The sequence below is a fragment of the Gorilla gorilla genome, chromosome 2 (assembly GCF_029281585.2).
Source record: "Gorilla gorilla gorilla isolate KB3781 chromosome 2, NHGRI_mGorGor1-v2.1_pri, whole genome shotgun sequence".
Classification (NCBI taxonomy): domain Eukaryota; kingdom Metazoa; phylum Chordata; class Mammalia; order Primates; family Hominidae; genus Gorilla; species Gorilla gorilla.
This window is the reverse complement of record NC_086017.1, coordinates 140,046,968-140,060,750: the sequence shown is the minus strand read 5'-3', so window position 1 is coordinate 140,060,750 and position 13,783 is coordinate 140,046,968. Positions and strand designations below refer to the sequence as shown.

Below are 13,783 nucleotides of genomic sequence, written 5' to 3'. Positions count from 1 at the left end.
TTTGCCTCTGACAAGCCATTTAACCTCTCTGTACAGCTGTTTTGCCTCTGGCAAGTGACTTAACCTCTCTGTGCAGCTGTGTGGCCTCAAGGAAGTTACTTAAGCTCTCTGTGCAGCTGTGTGACCTCAGGTAAGTTCAACCTCTGTGTGCCACGTGTGGCCTCAGACAAGTTGCTTAACCACTGTATGAAGCTGTGTGACATCAGGCAAGTTGTGTAGTTTCTCTGTGCAGCTGCATGGCCTCAGGCAAGTTACTTAACCTCTGTGTAACTGTGTGACCCAGGCAAGTTACTTAACCTCTTGTGCAGCTGTTTTGCCTCTGGCAAGTTACTTAACCTCTCAGTGCAGCTGTGTGGCCTCAGGCAAGTTGCTTCACTCCCTCTTTCCAACTCTGAGACTTCAGAGTTTTTGTTTTTTGAGGACAGCGTCAGGCCAAAGGTGCAGTGGCCCTCACACTCATAGCAGGCCCCCCCATTCTGGCAGAGTTGAGCTACAGCCTCTGGCTACATGTAGACTTGATTAGTGGCTTAAGGTCATCAGAAGGTGGAAGATTTGTTAGAGATGCTGCTTCTGTGGATTTCTAGAGGGAGGCAGAGATCGTTACCTAGGTCAGCTCCCAATTACGGCAGCGAGTGGACTAAGGCAGTGCGTTCCAGCATGTGTCCTAGAGAATGCTGGGTCCTCAGGATACTGATAGATGTCATAAGCAAAATGGGCCCTTTGGTCAGTTAGGTGTGGGATGTTAAACAGATTTCTGTGTGTGTGTATGCATGTGCATACATGTTCTTTGCTCAACATAAGAAAAGTTCTAAGTGGGCTGCTACATGAAACTTTGAAAGTGAAATGAGCCAGTCGCAGTGGCTCATATCTGTAACCCCAGCACTTTGGGAGGCCGAGCCAGGTGGATCACTTGAGGTCAGGAGTTCGAGACCAGCCTGGCCAACATGGCGAAACCCTGTCTCTACTAAAAATACAAAAATTAGCTGGACGTGGTGGCGGGCGCCTGTAATCCCAGCTATTCGGGAGGCTGAGACAGGAGAATCTCTTGAACCTGGGAGGTGGAGGTTGCAGTGAGCCGAGATCGTGCCACTGTCCTCCAGCCTGGACAACAGAGTGAGACTCCGTCTCAAACAAAAAACAAAAAACTGAAAATGTAGCTACATTAGCCTGAGAGCCAAGCTGTGCAGCAGATGGCTTATGGCTAAGGCTTGTCAGGTCTTTGCTGGGGATGGAAGTCACGGGGTGTGAGAGTGGTGGGTGAAGTCAAGAACAATGCCAAGGGGAGGTGGGTGAAGTCAAGAACAAAGCCAAGGGCTGCTTCTTTCTCAGGCAGCTCTCACTTCCCATGGGAGCATGGACTTTGGGGTCAGGTGGGCCTGAGGTCATGTTCTTAGTTAGCTACTCACAGGCTTTGTCACCCTGGGCAGGTCATTTTACCTCTCCGAGGCTACAGTTTGACATGAGGATAATACTACATTTCACAGGGCTGTCAAAAATAGATATCAAGGTTGGGAGTTAAATCCAGGTTCAAAAAAATACCCAAACATGGATATTAAAGCAGGCATGCTGGTGGGTACCTGTTGTCCCAGCTACTCAGGAGGCTGAGGCAGGTGGATTTCTTGAGCCCAGGAGTTTAAGGCTGCAGTGTGATATGATTAAGCCTGTGAATAGCCACAGTGGTCAGCCTGGGCAACATAGCAAGACTTTATCTCTAAAAAAAATTTTTTTAAACCAAGGATATTAGTAGATGATGGCTGTCCTCATCACTGTCATCATTATTATAATTTTCTACCACATGTCTTGTCAGTGTTCATAGTAGCCTTTTCTTATGTTAGTTCGTGACTCAGATCTCTGCTAGGTGGCATCTCCTAACGCTGCAGTCTGGGTAATGTCATCAACAAATCCCCAGTCCGAACAGACACTGAAGTGAGCTCGGCCTGTCTCGGGTCTGTCATTACTTCTGCAGCCTCTGATGAACCTCGCTTCTGGCCTCCTAAGGATAAGCCAACGCCCCACCCCCTCTTTCTTTTGATGAGTCCTTTTCCCTGCACGGAGCTTCTGGTGAAGGTGGTGGGAGTTGTTCTTGCAGAGCACATGGGATTCCAACGGCCTGGCAGTGGGCCAGGATCTTGTTGCCATGGTGACTGACGCTGTTTTCGCTGAAATTTTGCCAGATCCTGAAGATCTTCGTGGACAATCTCTTTGCTATCGTCCTGCTGAAGCAGGCCACAGCTGTGCGCTGCTTGGACATGAATGCCTCCCGTAAGAAGCTGGCCGTGGTAGATGAAAATGACACTTGCCTGGTGTATGACATCGACACCAAGGAGCTGCTTTTTCAGGTGAAGTCCCCGAGGGGGCCCAGGGACATCGTCCTTTGATTAGAGACCCTCCTCTAGCTTCCCAGTCCCTGCAGGAGGCTCTCCTGCTCTGGCCCAGGCAGGTCTCTGGGAGGGGCAGGGGCCAAGCACATGCATAGAGTCCCAGAGGCCCTGGGCCACAACCTGCTCCTCCCACGCAGGCACAAGCCACAGGGCCTGGACCAGCCTCTTTAACTTTGGTTTTCTTGCCAATGAGATGAGCCAGCAGAGCCTTTCTTAAGCGTTTTCCATGAACAAGAAATGGGGCGATGACTCTGAGGGGGGCGTGACGTTAGCACTCAGTGAATGGGGCGATGGATGCACTTCCTTTGCAGAAGTCTGCGTCTCACCTGCTGCAGGCCTGCCTGTGTCTATGCGCACCTACAGCGAGGGAAGGAAACAGAATCAGTTTTGTCATCTGAAAGGGGGAAGGGGATGGGCAAGCCTGACCTTCTGTTTAATTCACAAGAATCCTAGAAAAGCCAGCAGAATGCGAAGTGCTTGGATCTTTGGAGGCATAGGCGTTGTTTAGTGGAGTCATCCAGCCCCGTGGCCTGAAAAAGTGTGTCACCAGAGAAGACAGCCCGGCAGCTCTGTGCTCAGGGCCTGGCTGGCTTTCTGCTGGGCTCGTGCCGTTCTTTGTCTCTTTTGGGCTTTGGAGGTGGGGAGGGCTGGTTTGGCAGAATCGAGTTCCCCTCAAAGCTGCAGCCCCTCCTAACTGGTTTCCTCGGCCACTGCAGGGTTTCCTGATGTTACCGGCAGATTCAGTTCCCTTACCAGGCTCCTCTTTGTTCTCCGCAGCAGAATCAATAGGGGGAGGGGCCTGGAGTGGGGAGCAGCCTCAGTCAATTAGAAGGGGTTACCTCGGCCGGGCGCGGTGGCTCATGCCTGTAATCCCAGCGTTTTGGGAGGCCGAGGCGGGCGGATCACGAGGTCAGGAGATCGAGACCATCCTGGCTAACATAGTGAAACCCCGTCTCTACTAAAAATACAAAAAATTTGCTGGGCGTGGTGGCAGGCGCCTGTGGTCCCAGCTACTTGGGAGTCTGAGCAGGAGAATGGCATGAACCCGGGAAGTGGAGCTTGCAGTGAGCCGAGATCGCGCCACTGTACTCCAGCCTGGGCGACAGAGTGAGACTCCATCTCTAAAAAAAAAAAAAAAAAAAAAAAAAAAAAGGAGTTACCTGGCCACCTCTAGCCCAGAGGTGACTCCCTGTCAGTCTCAACTCATGTCCCTGAGAGAGTAGAATGGTTCGGGGGAAAGAGAGGGCACACCCTTCAGGCTGACCTAGGCTTGGGTCCTGCCTGCATCCCTTCCTGTGTGATCTTAAGCAAGTTAGTGAGCCTCTCTGAGCCTTGATTTCTTTCTCTAAAATGAAATTAGTAATTGACCCTCACAGAATTGCTACAGGAATGAACAAGATACCACAGTGCCTAGCTCAGTGCTGGGCACAAAATGGGGCCTGAAATGTTACCTCCCTTCTTCCCAGCCTCACCTCCCACCTATAGGGGGCGTAGCTGGCCCCAAATGTGAATCTGTGTCTGAGCCTAGAATCATACAAATGTGGAAGGGCGTCTGCGCGCCCCCGTCCCCACTGCTGGCTCTATAGCAGGCTAGGGGAGGTGATTCTCAGCCCTGCCAGGAGACATCAGCATTCCCAGCTGTAACATTGCCTGCTGGCTTTTCCTCTTCTCCACTGCCCCTCCCCCTACACATAAAACAGCTATATATTTTTTTCTCATTATAGAAGCAATCTACGCTCATTTATAAAAGATTCAGACATTGTAAAACATTCTAGGCAGAAAGCTGTGAGCATCTACTGGTCCCTGAGGCTCCAGGGCTGAGCAGGGAACTGAGGTGCAGTGGGTGCCTCCCAGGGTGACTCTATTTTCACAATGTGTGGACTGTAAATGCAAAGAACAAGATATTCTTTTCAAATCTTACAAGTAACTCACCATTCTTTCTCTTATTATCAAACAATAGATAGATGTTCATGACAGAACAAATTCAGGCAAACAAAAAAGATTTTCTCATTACACAATTTCGCCCACCCATTAACGCTGTTAATCCTTTGGAACATATTCTTGTAAATCTTCTGTTTATAGAGATGTATATTCCTTCTGTAATAGAAGTGGAATCCCACTTTGCTGATTCTCCACTTTCTTTTTTTTTCTTTTTTTTTTTTTTGAGACAGTTTCGCTCTTGTTGCCCAGGCAATGCCACCATGATTTTGGCTCACTGCAGCCTCCACCTCCCGGGTTCAAGCCATTCTCCTGCCTCAGCCTCCCGAGTAGCTGGGATTACAGGCAGATGCCACCACGCCTGGCTAATTTTTGTATTTTTAGTAGAGACAGGGTTTCACCATGTTGGCCAGGCTGGTCTCGAACTCCTGACCTCAGGTGATCCACCCGCCTTGGCTTCCCAAAGTGCTAGGATTACAGGTGTGAGCCACTGCACCCGGTCTGATTCTCCACTTTCTATATAGGGACTTATATTGCAGGAGAATATTTTTCTTTTTTTTTATATTATACTTTAAGTTCTAAGGTACATGTGCACAACGTGCAGGTTTGTTACATATGTATACATCTGCCATGTTGGTGTGCTGCACCCATTAACTTGTCATTTACCTTAGGTATATCTCCTAATGCTATCCCTTCCCCCTGACCCCATGACAGGCCCCGGTGTATGATGTTCCCCATCTGTGTCCAAGCGTTTTCATTGTTCAATTCCCACCTATAGTGAGAACATGCAGTGTTTGGTTTTTTTGTCCTAGCGATAGTTTGCTCAAAATGATGATTTCCAGCTTCATCCATGTCCCTACAAAGGACATGAACTCATCCTTTCTTATGGCTGCATAGCATTCCATGATGTATATGTGCCACATATTCTTAATCCAGTCTATCCTGATGGACATTTGGGTTGGTTCCAAGTCTCTGCCATTGTGAACAGTGCCACAGTAAACATGCATGTGCGTGTGTGTTTATAGCAGCATGATTTATAATCCTTTGGATATATACCCAGTAATGAGATGGCTGGGTCAAATGGAACTTCTAGTTCTAGATCCTTGAGGAATTGTCAGGAGAATATTTTTCAAAAGTAACGCCTGCTTATTCAAAAATTCCAACAACACGCAGGTGCATGGAGGGGCTTGCCTCTGTTCATTTCTCTTGCCTCTGTTCATTTCTTCTTTTTGGTCCCCTTTCCTCATTTTCCCTCCATCCCACTGTAAGCAATTTAGTGGGATTCAGTCTTTAAAAGGGTATTAGGCTGAAATGTGCAAGCGCTGCCCAAGCCCAGGGTGGTTCTCACAGGATCCCCACTGTCCCTGTCCCCCAGGAACCAAACGCCAACAGTGTGGCCTGGAACACCCAGTGTGAGGACATGCTCTGCTTCTCAGGAGGAGGCGACCTCAACATCAAAGCCAGCACCTTCCCTGTGCACCGGCAGAAGCTGCAGGGCTTTGTGGTCAGCTACAATGGCTCCAAGGCCTTCTGCCTCCATGTCTTCATTTCTGCCGTGGAGGTGCCGCAGGTCTTATTGGCAAGGCCAATAAGACCAGGGAAGCCGGGCCCCTGGCTGGTGCTTTGAGGAGAGAGTAGCAAGGAGAGAAGAATGGCAGCTGTGATGTCGTGGGAGGCAGTCTGGGCTTGGAACCTGCAGCCCTATCTCCACTCCTTGCAACCTGTGTGACTGGGGGCAAGGAGCTCAACCTCCCTGTGCCTCAATTTCTTCCTGGTCCCCCTTCTGGTAGGGATTCAGAGGGGTATACAGTGTTGTCAGCAGAGTGTATTTTACAGAGAGCCCAATGTGGGCCAAGTGGAGTGAGCAGCAAAGCCGGGAGTCCAGCAGGGTGTGTGTGTGAGCACATGTGTGATGGTGGTGATGTGTGTGTGAGAGAGAGGGGGAAGAGAGAGAGAATGAGTGGGTGGGGGGGTGAGGCCTGAGGTCTGTGAGCCAATAAGGGAGCATGGGACTCTGCACAAGCCCCCTGAACTAGGAGGTGGCCACAGCAGAAATGGGGCACTGAAGTGTGGAGCCACAGAATGGGGGAGGGCAGAACCGCAGACAGGAGGCTGAGATTGACCTCCCGAGTGCAAGCTGGTCTCCCCTTCACCTCCTGCACCCCACACAGATGGTGCTTACTGTAGGATTGCCGTAAAACAGAGACACGCACCAGCGAGAAACTTTAGCCCTTAGTATCCCATCCTCAGGACAGAATCACTCTTAAACATGTTGAAATACATCTGCTTAGAGCTTTTCTATGTGTATATATAATGTATGCATAATATACAATTAGAAGCATGTGATTTTATAACATTTTTAAACAAAAGTGGAATCACACTGCAAATGCTGTTTCATGACTTTTATGTGTGTAAGTATTGCTACCTATAGATGGAACCTCAGATTTACTGTATTCCCCAAGCCTGGACTGTAAACAAGACTTCTCATCCCCTTCCTCTATGGCCGTCTTCTCATTTCACCTCACATTTGGTTATGACAGCCCCATCACTGTCTATGAAGTGCTGGCTGTAAACTCGTCATCTGGCCTTTTCACTCAGCAATCTCCTGAAGCATGGTTCTGTGTCAGCAAATGTTCTTATCCAGCATGGCAAAATGTTAAGGTAATTGTAGACTCACATAAGTTGCAGGAAATACTACAGAGATCCCTTATACCCTTTGCCCAGTTTCCCGCAATGGTAACAGTGTGCAAAGCTCCAGGACGATTTTGCCACCCATGTTGGCATGTGTAACCGCCCCCCACAGTCACGGCACTGAACATGGCCACCACCACAAGTGCCTAGTGTTGTGCTACCCTTTTACAGCCAGCACCCCTCCCTCCTGCCCGGCCCCCCTGCGTTGTATTTATGGCTGCATTTTGTCCTGTCTTGTGGATGTTCCATGGCTGACAGACAGGCTGAACAAACAAAGGGTGTGCAAAGAAGCCCAGAGCAGGAGAGAAAGCTCCCCAGCCTGGCTCTTGGTTGGCACAGTCACAGGCTGGCTCTGCCTCTCTTGGCTGCACTGTCCTGAAGCAGGAAATATGAGAAAAACAAGTAAAGGGAAAACAAGTCCAGTTGGAGCTATGATAACATTATCTGCAAGGCCAGGCAGGGGCCCCAAAGAAATGGGATCCAAGAGCAGGGACGAGAAAAGCAAGTTCTTAGTCTCCCCCTGGAATTCTTTCCCCATGCCATCATTCTTTCTTCTGCTCTTATAACTATTTTTGTAACTATTTCTGCAAGTTTGCAAAGATTTTATAAGTTCATGTTTTCCCATCTATGCAGGATGGCAAAGGTCACAAGACATGCATGAATTGCAAAACCTGTCACAGTTTGATTAACTGCCTTTGTTCTGCTTCTGTAAGCTCGCTTTCCCCACCCTGCAAGTTTTGCACCACTGGCTAGCCACTCCCCTTCAGTCGCCTGAATAAAAGTCAAGCCTGATCTTTGTTCGTTGCTCAGCCTCTGGATATTAATCCGCTGGGCCAGTGGCCACCTGAATAAAATCCTCCTATTTCACCCTTTGGTCTCTCCAGTCTCCTGATTCCCACAACATTTTGGCAAGCCAGCCAGGAGTGGAGACGACAGGTTTACTGTCTCCTTTGCCTGTGGAACTGGAGCCCTGGGCCAGGGGAGGCCTGTGACCCCAGGGACCATCAGGAGATCTTCAACCCAGAGGGGAGATCAGCTCTCCTGTGATCCAGTGCCCCTACCCGACAGCGCAACAGAACCTAAAGGGGCTACAGGATGATTCCAGGAACAGCACGCTTCAGGACCACAGTAAGGTTCGGGGCCCAAGGCAGGACCTGTCCCATAAGGGCGGAACGGAACCTGATCAACTCCCGGGAGTGCACCAAGTAGTCCAACCCAGGATACAAGAGTGGCTCACAAAGTCAGATGAAACTGGCACCTAGGGCATACGAGTAATCTGACCTAGGACGCGAGAGTGGCTCACTATTTCGGATGAAACCTACACCCCAACCGAACCAGGACGCGAGAGTAGCTTGCTAAGGTGGTTGAGAAAGGAAACTGGAAGCAGGGAGGTGTGTGAGTGCATGTGAAAGAGATGGTTCTGGAAGGAACCAACACAGGGAGTGACATGTGGGGGTTGCAGGTCTCTTAGCATAGACCGTATGCTTCAAGCAATGGGTGGGACTGACCGGGACTAGTGGCAAACATCCTACGTGGGCTACCACATATGGCCCAGAAAGGTGCCCCGCAATTTAGTAATTGTGGGGGGATTAACGATCACTCCAAAGCTAAGCAGCATCTGAAAGACTCCCGCAAGGGAGACGATCTAATTGGTCTGAAGCGAAAGTGAGAGTGTGTTGTGCCAAAAAAGGAGGAAATGGGAGGGAAGTCATCAAAACCCACCCGGTTAGAATGTATGTTAAAGAATTTTAAGAAAGGTTATAAGAGGGACTATGGAATCAAGTTGACCCCCCAGAGGTTAAGAACTCTCTGTGAAATAGAATGGCCTTCTTTTAGTGTAGGATGGCTGGCTTAAAGGACTATAGATAGAGAAACAATTGGCCGTGTATATCGGGTGGTGACTAGGGTCAGAGAACAGCCAGGGCATCCAGACCAATTCCCTTATGGTCTGAATGCAGCCCTGCCTAGCAGCTTATTGCAGAACGCTCATAGCTTGAGTTGAGCCAAAAGTGAAAGAGAATTCAGCTTCACTGTCAGCTGCAGAGACAAAGGGAAAGCCACAGGTTTTGCAGGAACCACTGGAAGAGATAGAGACCCCTCCTCCCTACACTCCAATACCCCCCTTTACCAAGGCTGGCCCCTGAGCAGCCAGACTCAGATGGTGATACGCCCCAGGCTACACCCCAGAGGGAGAAATCTGAGCCCTCATCCCAGGAGGTCAAGGAGCAAAGTCAGGATGATTAAGCAGGCTGCCTCCAGTCTGGCTGCACCCAGGTTATGCAAATGCCTCTCAGGGAAACAAGGGGACCTCTTTATTATAATGAACAGGGCCAAGTCCAAGGAGGAGAACGAACTTTCATTTACCAGCCTTTTTCAACCACCAATCTCCTAAACTGGAAACACCATACTCCCTCCTACATGGAGAAGCCCCAAGCCCTCACAGATCTATGCATTCCATCTTCCTGACACACAGTCCAACTCGGCCAGACTGCAAACAGCCCCTACTGACGCTGTTTAACACTGAGGAGTGCCGGAGGGTAACCCAGGCAGCCCTCCACTGGTTAAAAGCCAATGCACCAGAAGGCACACTTAATGTTCAGGCTTACGCTCGGGGCCAGTTCCCAGAAGCAGACCCTAACTGGGACCCAAATGATGCAACCCAGTTTCAGCACCTACAGAGGTACCAAGAAGCACTGCTGCAAGGGTTAAGGGAGGGTAGAAAGAAGGCCGTCAATATAGCAAAGATCTCAGAGGTGCTTCAGGGAATTGATGAAAGCCCCAGCCAGTTTTATGAGAGACTCTGTGAGGTGCTCCGGTTTTTTTTTTTTTTTTTAGACGGAGTCTCGCTCTGTTTCCCAGGCTGGAGTGTGGTGGTGCGATCTTGGCTCACTGCAAGCTCCGCCTCCCAGGTTCATGCCATTCTCCTGCCTCAGCCTCCCGAGTAGCTGGGACTACAGGTGCCCACCATCACGCCCGGCTAATTTTTTGTATTTTTAGTACAGACAGGGTTTCACTGTGTTAGCCAGGATGGTCTCAATCTCCGGACCTCATGATCCGCCTGCCTCGGCCTCCCAAAGTGCTGGGATTACAGGCGTGAGCAACTGCACCCAGCAAGGTGTTCCAGTTTTATACTCCCCCATTTGACTCCGCGGCCACTGAAGATCAGTGCATGGTGGACACAGCATTTGTAGGACAAGCCCAGGGGGACATCAGGGGAAGCTGCAAAAGCTAGAGGGCTTCACAGGCATGAATGCCACTCAGCTTTTAGAAGTGGCCACCAAGGTGTATGTTAACCATGATCAGGAGGCAAAGAAGGAGGCTGATCAGAGACTCAGGAAAAAGGCCGATTTGCTGTCGGCAGCACTTACAGAAGGGGGCAAGTGTCATGAGAGGACATGGACGTGGACATAGGTGCAAACAAGGAAGAAGTTAAATCAGGCAAAGACCCGAGAATTGGGCAAGACTAGATAGGGGCCAGTGTGCGCAGTGCAAGAGGAAAGGACACTGGAAGAATGAATGTCCAGAAGGCAATAAGGGAGAGGAGGAAGCCAAGGAGCTAGAAGGCTGCCAGCTAAAGGCTATCACACCCAGAAAGAGCCAAACACCGACTTTATTGGGCTGGCAGGGACTGAAAGGTATGAGGACTAGGCCAGACTGGGCTCCATCTTCTTAGGCCCCCAGGAGCCCATGTCATGGTGGAAGAAGGGGGCCACCTGATGGACTTTATAGTAAACACTGGGGCTGAACACTTGGCAGTGATACAGCCCATGACTTTAAGCCTGCTCCATCCTGAAGAAATGGTGTTAACCCTTACCATCCTGCAGGCGGAGGAATGGAGACTGTGCACAGATGGGTTGCCAAAGCCAGGGCTAGATGAGCTGTATAAGTTGCCTAGTAAAATTCCTGGAGTGTAGGCCGAAGATACCCCCCCCGGCCTGGCTGTGAACCAGGCACCAGTGATAGTGGAACTAAAATCAGGGGCAACACTGGTTCAGGTTCATCAGTACTTCCCCAAGAAGCTGTACAGGGCATTCAAGGGCATTTGAAGTGGCTATTAGAACACAGGACCTTGGCCCAATGCCAGTCACTGTAGAACACTTTTGCCAGTGTGGAAACCAAGGACTAATGAATATAGACCAGTGCAGGATGTACATGTTGCAAACCAGGCCCCCAGGGATTCCAGAAATGGAAATTAACACACAGTCAACCAGCCACAAAGCTCAGGAAAAGTGGAGCACATGAACCAGACACTCAAGCAGCTACTAAAGAAATATTGCCAAAAGACTCATCTAAGATAGGATCAGGTCCTGCCCATGGTCCTCCTCCAAGTCAGGTGTACCCCCACCAAACAAACTAGGTATTCACCCTCTGAAATCTTGTTCAGCCAGCCACCCCCAACCATAGGTCAAATTAAAGGTCAAAATTAAGGTAATTCCGTGAGTTAAGGGAGCTAACCTTGAGAAGGCAGATGCAGGCCTTAGGGAGAGCCATGCAAGAGATCCATGGCTGGGTACTGGAAAGAATGCCCATAGGACTAACAGACCAAACACACCCCTTTAGACCCAGGGATTCTGTTTAGGTCAAGAAATAGAATCCAACCACTTTAGGACCCATATGGGATGGGCCCCATACTGTAATCTTGTCCACTACCACTGCTGTTAAAGTTGCAGGAATCGTGCCTTAGATCCACCACAGTTGGCTGAAACTGGCAGCCCAGGACAAGTGGACCAGCCAGCAAGACTCAGACCATCCAAACCAGCTGATCCTATGACAGGACCGAGGTGCCAGTGAAAGTGACAACAGCCCTGTTCTGGTGACTCCAGAAGCCAACCAGTCTATGCACAGCTGAAGCTTGAGGAGACAGCAGTCCTGCTCTAGTCACCCCAGAAGCTGACTAGTCTATGCACAGCCGAAGTTTCATCTAGGAAGTAAATGTAGTTAGAAATCTTAAGCCCAGTAATTTTCCTTGTAATCTTAATTGTTTTACTATTAACCTGTCACTGTGCTCAACCTCCTCCCCTGGATAAAGACCTCTGCTGTCCATGCTGGGTATGAACATACTATTCATTACTTTGTTGTTGCTACTCCCTCTATCCATGTTAGAAGGAGGGGTATGCGGAAACTTTAAACTAATTGTTGCCTAGAAATTGATGACAATAGGAAGGTCATTGAAGATATAACTGCAAAAATTCAAAAATTAGCCCATGTCCCAGTCCAAATTTGGAAAGGATGGTCTCCAGATACCCTCTTTGGGGGCTGGTTTTCGTCCCTTGGAAGATTTAAGACCTTAGTAGGAATAGTTCTGGTCATACTGGGAGTCTGTCTCACACTCCCTTGTCTCCTACCTCTCCTTGTTAAAAACATCCAATCAGCCATAGAGGTTCTTGTAACCAGGTAAACCACCACCCAACTAATGGCATTAATCAAATATCAACCTTTGCCAAATAAAGGACTAACTCCTCATGGAGAATTAAATTCTGATGATAATGCTTTCTATTAAACTTTGTTTATAAACAGCATCAAAGGGGAGAATTAAGCAGGAAATATAAGAAAAACAAGTAAAGGGAAAACAAGTCCAGTTGGAGCTATGATAACATTATCTGCAAGGCCAGGCAGGGGCCCCAAAGAAATGGATTCCAAGAATAGGGATGAGAAAAACAAGTTCTTACCTGTCTCCCCCTGGAATTCTCTCCTAATGCCATTATTCTTTGTTCTGCACTTGTAACTATTTTTGTAACTATTTCTGCAAGTTTGCAAGGATTTTATAAGTTCCTGTTTTCCCATCTGTGCAGGATGGCAAAGGTCACAAGACATGTCTGAATTGCAAAACCTGTCACAGTTAACTGCCTTTGTTCTGCTTCTGTAAGCTTGCTTTCCCCACCCTGCAAGTTTTGTGTCACTGGCTAGCCACTCCCCTTCAGTTGCCTGAATAAAAGTTAAGCCTGGCCTTTGTTCATTGATCAGCCTCTGAATATTAACCCACTAGGCCGGTGGCCACCTAAATAAAATCCTCCTGTTTCCCCCATTGGTCTCTCCAGTCTCCTGATTCCCGCAACAGTCAGTCCAAGGCTCAGTTTCCCCATCTGCACAAAAGGGCCCCCTCCAGCTCTGATTCCGAGGATCCAGCCTCAGTCTGTGTCTGTGAACAGTGCTGGGTGATGATCCTGTTGACCCCTCATGTGCCTGTGGCAAGGAAGGTACCACAGGGACCTAGAGATGCCCATTGAACTAAGAGGACACTCAGGCCAGAGAGGAGTGGCTGCCAGAGGCTGAGCAGTGGGGCAGTGGTTCCAGCTGGGACTGGTCCCGATCTCTTATCTCCAAGTGCTCACCACTGTGCCCATATTCTTGGAAGGAGGAAGTAAGGAAGAGGTGGACTGGGCAGCCTCAGGTGGATCTGAGTCTAGCCGCACCTCAGGCAGCTGAGGGTCCCCAGGCCTCAGTTTCCCATCTCTCCCCAGCAAGGCTGTGAAGCCAGGAGCCCCTGGTGGCTGTCACACAGGTGGGCAGAGGCCCCTCCTCCAAGGTTGCTGCTGTGTCTCTTCCCTGGCCTGGAGTCTGTGTGCCCATGGCAGAGGCCACCACTGGGCAGGGTGATTACCCCGGGCCTCCCTGATTCTCACCCCCGCAGATCTGGAACATCAGCCTGGAATGGAGACCTTGTCATGGCCCTCCCTGCTTGCCACCCTGCAGCAGCTGAACGCGCCATTCAGCCATTCAGAGGTGGAGGCAGAGCCTGCACCTGGGCTCCCGAGGGCTGGGGCTCGGGTGCC

General features: G+C 49.7%; 1 protein-coding gene across 1 annotated transcript; it reads left to right on the top strand.

Annotated features, from left to right (window-relative positions):
- Positions 1 to 2,039: 2,039 nt before the first annotated feature.
- LOC101127100 (intraflagellar transport protein 122 homolog) lies at positions 2,040 to 11,771 on the top strand. Its single transcript, XM_019023599.4, has 3 exons — positions 2,040 to 2,339; positions 5,695 to 8,138; positions 11,675 to 11,771. The coding sequence occupies exons 1-2, from the start codon at positions 2,250 to 2,252 to the stop codon at positions 5,944 to 5,946; spliced, it is 342 nt and encodes a 113-aa protein (XP_018879144.1). The 5' UTR covers positions 2,040 to 2,249; the 3' UTR covers positions 5,947 to 8,138; positions 11,675 to 11,771.
- Positions 11,772 to 13,783: the final 2,012 nt, after the last annotated feature.